General features: G+C 39.7%; 1 protein-coding gene across 1 annotated transcript; it reads left to right on the top strand.

Annotated features, from left to right (window-relative positions):
- The first annotated feature begins 208 nt into the window (after nt 1–208).
- LOC125798980 (uncharacterized) lies at nt 209–2,662 on the top strand. The gene is made up of 2 exons (XM_049474336.1): nt 209–2,205; nt 2,598–2,662. The coding sequence occupies exon 1, from the start codon at nt 263–265 to the stop codon at nt 1,970–1,972; it is 1,710 nt and encodes a 569-aa protein (XP_049330293.1). The 5' UTR covers nt 209–262; the 3' UTR covers nt 1,973–2,205; nt 2,598–2,662.
- Nucleotides 2,663–7,857: the final 5,195 nt, after the last annotated feature.

Genomic DNA, 7,857 nt, shown 5'->3' with positions numbered 1-7,857 from the left:
CGGTTACCGCTGCAACCCTAATACCACCTTTGTGATGGCTAGGTCAAGAGTTGCTCCGAAGAGACAACAGTCCATACCCCGGCTAGAGCTTTGTGCTGCCTTGGCCGGAGCTCAATTAGCCAGACTTGTACAGGCGGAACTTACATTGACTATCCGCCAGACAGTTCTTTGGTCAGACTCTATGACAGTCCTGGAATGGCTACAGTCTGACTCATGCAGGTTCAAAGTGTTCGTTGGCACTCGAGTATCGGAGATACAAGAAATGACAGATCGGAATGCTTGGCGGTATGTGGACACTCACAACAATCCCGCTGATGATATAACTAGGGGGAAACCACTCTTAACACTGGCCCAACCTAACAGATGGAGCCAAGGACCCTCTTTCCTCAAACAAAGCATCGAGCACTGGCCGAAGAAACCTGAATCTGGGACCCAGGAGAGCTTATCAGAGGTGAAAGGCATAACACTCTGCTGCCTTACGGTACTGGGGAGAAACTGCATTACTCCAGATGCAACTGAATACGGAACATGGAAAGAGCTAGTGGACGCTACCCAGAAGGCATGTCATGGGGCAGTTGCAGAGTCACTAGGGACCACTGACCAGCCAGTGAGTTATCGAGATGCAGAGTTACTGATATTAAAAGAGTGTCAAACTCAGAGCTTTCCAGATGAGTTGGCTGCTCTCAGAGAAGGGAAACCTCTGCCAAATCACAGCAGGTTGAGCAATCTAGCACCTGAATGGGATTCTGCAATGAATATTATCAGAGTTGGGGGACGGCTGCGGAGACTACAGACTCTCAACATGGACGAAGCCCATCCGATAGTTCTAGATCCGCGACATCCAGTGACACAGCTACTCATCAAAGAGTTTGATGAACGTCTGTTGCACCCTGGAGCTGAACGGGTATATGCTGAGATTCGAAGGCAGTACTGGATCTTGAGGGGTCGTCAAGCCATTAGACATCATCAGATTCACTGCCCCACCTGTCGGAAATGGAGAGCTCAGCCAAAGGTGCCTCAAATGTCTGACTTGCCACCAGAGCGTCTTCGTCTACTCTGTCCACCTTTCTTCTCCACAGGAGTTGATTGCTTTGGGCCATACTTAGTGAAGATTGGCAGGAGGACTGAGAAACGCTGGGGTGCTATCTTTAAGTGTCTCACTACACGAGCAGTTCATATTGAACTGCTCAGTTCTATGGATGCAGATGCCTTCCTACTGTCCTTACGGCGCTTCATAGCCAGGAGAGGGCGCCCAAAGGAAATTCTTTCAGATTGTGGCACAAATTTTCGTGGGGCTGACCGTGAGCTTCGTGAATCCTTTGCTGCACTTCACCCACAACTCAAGGCACAATTGGCTGACTACCAGATCCTCTTCAAATTCAATCCCCCAAGTGCTCCACACTTCGGGGGTACGTGGGAGAGAGAGGTTCGTTCTATAAAGTCTGCTCTCAGAGTGGTTGTTGGAAGTCAAACCACCTCGGAGGATGTTCTGCATACTGTGCTGGTGGAGGTGGAAGGCATCCTGAATTCAAAGCCACTAGGCTATGCATCAACGGATATCGCTGATCCTGACCCCATTACGCCTAATGTGCTTCTCATGGGGCGGCGGGATGCCTCCCTGCCACAAGTTGCTTATGCACCGGCTGATATGGGGCGGCGGAGATGGCGGCATTGTCAGAACATTGTAGACCAGTTTTGGGTTCAGTTTGCACGTCAGTATCTACCCTCACTCCAAACTCGCCATAAGTGGCAGAAGCAGTCTGAAAACCTGACCGTGGACTCAGTAGTCATGATAGTTGATCCACAACTACCCCGAGCTCAGTGGCCTATTGGTAGGGTCACTAAGACCATAACTAGCCAGGATGGATGTGTCAGAACAGCGGACGTCCTTGTAAAAGGCAAGATCTACACAAGACCAGTTGCTCGCCTAATTCAGCTTCCAAAGATTGAGGATGGTTCTGACGATCTCTGAAGAATTCTCTCTATTGCACATTTGCTTCTCAACTGTGGGGGCGGCTGTTGTGAATTCTTCATATTGGACATTCACTGGTAAAATAATTAGTGTTTGGTCTAGCTACTTACAATCTGCAGTGCTTGTTCTGCTCAGTACCTCATGGACATTTATGTTTAGAGGAGGACTTTTATTTTGATGCACGTACCTGTTGCTGCTAGAGTCACAGGCAGCAGTTAGCAGTCAGAGACGATGTAAGTTTCAGCTCCTCATTTAAACTGTTAATTTGTGCTGTAAATTGAGTTTTGGTGGATTCAGTTGACCAAACAGTGTACTCAAGTTCTTGTGTGTACTATATGTAGTTATGTGGAGCAGGAATATGCGAAGTAAACAGGGATAATATGCCAAGTTTGAGGCTGCTCACTAGTTAGTTAACTGCAGCATATGTGGCTAGATTTTACCTCCCCCTGCTGGAGCATGTTGCTATGATCTTACTGAAACTTGTGAGGGTTTATATTAACAGCTTCTACAGTTTTGCCCACTTACCTCTCTGAAGTCAGTTTATTAGTTTAGCTAATACTGTGTAATGATAATTTAGAAATACTGCATTTGTGTTTATGTACTTGTTTTCTGTGTTTATCTGCAGAAAATGCTACTGTTGTCAATGCTACTGAGGCTGTTCATTTATATCAGTAAACTAATTAAATCATCCCTGATGACTCTGTGCTCTCTGATCGGAGCCCTGTAGCGGCCAAGATCATCATTAACCAGTTCACTGAAAAACTTCAGAACAGTCGTTGTGTTCTTTTGGGCCACCCTTTGTAGCAACAACTGCAATCAAGCGTTTGCAGAAACTCGCAATTATTTTTTCACAGCACTGTGGAGGAATTTTGGCTCCACTCTTCTTTACAGAATTATTGTAATTCCGCCACATTGGAAGATTTTCCAGCATGAACCGCCTTTTTAAGGTCATGCCACAGCATCTCAATAAGCTTCATGCCAGGACTTTGACTAGGCCACTCCAAAGTTTTTACTTTGTGTTACTTTAACCATTTAGAGGTAGATTTGCTGGTGTGTTTTGGATCATTATCCTGCTACAGAACCCAAGTTCATCTCTGCTTAAGGTCATGAACCAGTTTTTCAGTAAACAGCAGAATTCAATTTATGTTCCATTTATCACAGCAAGTCTTCCAAGCAACAAAACAGCCCCAGATCAACTTTTTTTTAAAGTATTGGTGATCATCAAGATGTTTTTTTTTTTTTTTTGACAAAATTGAGACAAGCCTTAATGTTCATTTTGTTTATTAGTGGTGATCATTCTGGTGAGGCCTACAGTTCTTGGATACTGTTGTGGGGTCTTTTGTGACCTCTTGGATGAGTCATTGCTGCACTCTTGGGCTAATTTTAGTTGTCCGGCCACTTTTAAAATGTGTTGATGCCAAGTTCTAAGTGAGTTTGTTTTTAATTGAAAAACTAGTTTTCAGTAAAATGTCTCTTTTTCAACATCTGATATGTATTCTATGTTCTGTTGTGAATAAGATATATATATATATGGATCTATGAGATTTCTGCTTTTATTTATATGTATTAACATTTTACACAGCGGATTGGGATTGTACATGGAAACTGTATGTTTAAGGTTAATTTAAGCACAATATTCCTATTAAGACAAATCATTACAGAGTTAAACTCTGACTATAACTTGAAAACTGCAAAAGTTGACAGAAAATCAGGGAGAAGAACAACAGCATTCAGCAGCAGCTGTGGACAGTTGCTGCATATCTACTTTTCACTGTTTACATGTACATGTGCCTTAGGCGGAGTGCTGAAGTGTACATTGCAGATATTACTCACCATCATATGTTCTGTTACATAACATCATTAGACCCTCCACACTGTTCCCAGGTCAGGCAGAAAGACTGCTGTCTTTGCATGAGCAAAATAGACGGCTCTCGTCAGCACATGCCCGTGGCAATGAACTGCAGTTAGGAGTGTTTAAGCTGAGGTTGGAGCTTTAGGGGAAAACGTTCGTGACACTCTGGAATATACTTGGTGTCCAGTCATGGAAAGGCAGTGTCAGGTTAGTTGGTATGTTCCAGCAGTAGAATGATGATCTAGTTAAGCTGTTTGCTGATATGGTCAGACATTAATTAAGTGTGTTGATTAAGTGTTTATAGGTAAGCGTGTTGGGGTAATTTGATCTATAACAAGATCTCATAAAATGTATACATTTCCTTCTTAAACCCCAGGAATCCCAAGAAATGTGTAACATTTGTAGAATATTTTCAGCATATTTTGTATAGATTTTATCATTCACACTACATTTCCTGTCCACTGGTGGCGCTGTTTTGCCAAATAAACACATCCTGACAGCAATTTATTCAAAATTAGAACACAGTTTTGCTACAGCTTAGATCATGCTGTTTGTCTCCATTATGGAAGTTCTTTAAAATAATGAATGTCCATTTGCATGTAGCACATTTACAAGGTTGAGGTGTAGGTTAGGTTTAGATTGAGGTGTAAGTTAAGTTTATGTTTAGGTTGAGGTGTAGGTTAAGAATATTTTCAAGTTGAGATATAGGTTAAATTTAGATTAAGTTTAAGGTTTAGGTTAAGTTTAGGTTTTGAATTGAGGGTTAAGATTAAGTTGAGGTTTGATGTGTGGGCTAAGTGTAGGTTTAGGTTGATGTCTATATTTATTAATGGTTTAGGTTGAGGCGTAAGTTAAATTTAGGTTTAGGTTGAGTTTAGGTTAAGTTTTAGGTCATGTTGAGGTTTGAGGAGAAGGTTAAGTTTAGGTTTGGATTGAGGTGTGGTTTAGGTTGAGATGTAAGTTTAGCTTAGATTTATGTTGAGGTGTAGGTTAAATTTAGGTTGAGGTTTATGTTTGAGCTGAGGTTGATTTAGGTAGGGTAAATTTAGGTTAAAATGTATGTTGGATTTATGTTTGGGTTAAGGAATCATAAGACCATTCCTTACACGCCCTAGCCTCCTACATACGGCAGGATCTGCGAGGGTCCAGACGCTACATACCTGGGCAGACGATGGGGCGTACTGCAAAGGCTAACTTTCCATAAATTGTTATCTAGTACATTGTTAATACTATTGAAATAAAAGCTTTTATTATTGCACGCTTGCCTCTGAAGTCTTACTAGTTGAACTTCTTAAAGCTGATTTCTGTATGTTTTGGGATTTAGGGCCCTCTCTGGTAAGAATGGGTAATTGTACCCAGCATGCAGAAGAATCATTTTAAACTGGGCGGGTGTGATGTGGTCTCCTTTCAGAGTGGATTAATCCAATTCCAGGTTATGTTTAGTCAGAGAGTGCAACTGTCAAACAACTAGTGTTGGCCAGTATATACAGTGGTATTTTTCTCAATTATGATTGCATTTCAAAATTATGATGTGTATTATGCGTCAAATTACTGTTCTGTGCTCTGCATCTAGTAGAGAATGTACTGTGGCACATTCCCCCATGGAGATTTTAGGAGAGCAATGATGGAGGTGCTTGGGGAGCTCACTAATTAGCGATGTCGTGCCATAAACACAGAGCTGCCAACTCTAGCGCATTGGCTGCGAGACTCGCACAAATTGCTCTCATCGTACACTCGTAACACACATGCCATTTCTTGCACATTTTCTATGACCTCTCATTCTCTTCCAGAACAACCTCCGGATGAATTTCACTATATCTGCCACTGGATTGAACTGATTAGAGACACTCTGGATTAAAAATGGTGGCCTTCTGTAGGAGTTAAGGAGCAGCCACTACTAATTTAGCCAGCCAAATGTTTAGTAAACAGACATTACCACAAGAGACACCATATAAGTTTTTTTTTTTTTTCACAAAATAAAATTATTATTGATCTATAATCATGACTATAGCATTATATATTTTCTTGAAACCTGGCAATCCATTTTTGGTCACTGACGTGAACACTGTGACATTTCTGCAAATATTGTATTATACCTTTTTTATGGTACATTACTATATAAAATAAACTTGGATATAACTAAGATTAGTTGCTGCACAGCTTGTTTAGCTATACATTTACTGTCTTCTAAAAATAACTCAAAATACCATCAAACCAAGCTGAACTGCTTGAATTATTTTTGCATTAGGAGTGGCATAAAGTTATCTTTTTTTTATATATATATATAAATTGTAAATTGTCATTGGGAAAACAGCCTATATAATTATTTTTGTGACTGTCCCTTATTTTTGTTGTTGTAAATTTGTGCCTTTTAATTTGTGCCTTATTTTGTATGTAAAGCGTCTTTGAGAATCTTGAAAAGCGCTATATAAATAAAATGTATTATTATTATTATTATTATTATTATTATTATTATTATTATTATTATTATTAAAAGCAGTGTGTAAAACTGGTGGAGGAGAACATGCCAAGATGCATGAAAACTGTGATTAAGAACCAATGTTATTCCACCAAATATTGAGGTCTATCTAAATCTTACTCTGTGACAATTAAAAAAGTTTGCATCCTGTGGTAGATGTGTGTTTCACAAACTTTCTAATTCATTCCAAATTAGAAAGGGGACAGCCAGCAAAACTGTGAGTGAAACTGTTTTAAAGATGTGCCCTAAAACAGTCATAGACAGATATGGAACACATCCAACAAGACTTCCTAAACATTAAATTGCCTTAAAGTTCTAATCTGTGGCTGTGTTTTACTGATTGTGTTATTGTCTGTATACTGGGTGCAGCTTTGGTTGTTGTTGTTGTTTTTTTTTTGTTTGTTTTAATGATCAGCAAATATCAGCTAATTAAAAATCCTGCAAAGGTGAATTTGTTTATGTGAGAATTTAGCATACAAGAGTACTAACAGTATTTAATATCAATGGTTGATTAATGTTCTTGAGGACAAAATGTGTAAAGTATGCTGTAATAACTGAATGTATTATATTTAGAGCTGAAGCTGAATTGGAAGCTACATGGACACTGAGTCTAATTTTGTTTAGGGGAGACTGGGACTGTCTCTTCTTCAGCACCAAGATTTTTATCCATCACTTTCTAGATTAGTATGAATCTTTTGTTATTTTATGGTCTCATCTGGGGGCTGTGGTCTAGTAGAGCTGGTAAAGGATAGAGAACAAAGAACTGAGGGAGACTCAGTAATGAAGTTCAGTGAACACATTTTTTAATTAAGAAAAATACAACTGATACAGTGAAGTTGTAGGATAGACCGACCATAACACTGCAGTGCTTCTATTCTCTCTCTCTCTCTCTCTTCATGCACATCATACTGAAATCTTGCTTTGTTTAACAGACATTTGGAGTCTTTTTTATGATTTGCTACATAGTAAATGTAATACTGTAGACATTAAAGCTTTACAGGACACGTGGAATTATTCATAAACAAAAAACAGCATTTATTTTTTACTTTAGATTCTTCTAAGTTCCACATTTATGGACAGATCTGCTTTGAGGACAGAACTGCTCACTCTTGGTATTTTAATCTTAAAATAAAATCTTTATGAGGTAGAGTTACCTGGAATAGTTTTCTCAGCATCTGGAGTTCCTGGAGGTGCTGAACAATAGTTGCTGATTTTCCAGGGTTCCTACACCAGTTTAAAAGTATAATTTATTGCTTTTTAAGACCTTTTTAAGACCTCAATAAGCATAATTTAAGACCCAAAAATATCGTCATAATTTCTTTAATTCTCTCCCCGCTAACGTTAGCTAGCTCTCCGCTAACCTTAGTTCTATCCCTGGTAACGTTATGTAGCTTGTTTAAGCTAGTGAAAGTTATTATGTTAGCTGCTAGTTTGCTGCTAACATTAGTTAGCTTGCTGCTAATGTTAATGTTAGCTAACTCCCCACTAATGTTAGCTCGCTCTCCGTTAATCTAAGTTCTCTCCCCGGATTAGATGTTTACGATAGGGTACTGT

Source organism: Astyanax mexicanus, chromosome 2, assembly GCF_023375975.1.
Source record: "Astyanax mexicanus isolate ESR-SI-001 chromosome 2, AstMex3_surface, whole genome shotgun sequence".
Lineage (NCBI taxonomy): Eukaryota > Metazoa > Chordata > Actinopteri > Characiformes > Acestrorhamphidae > Astyanax > Astyanax mexicanus.
This window is presented reverse-complemented; position numbering and strand designations above follow the sequence as displayed.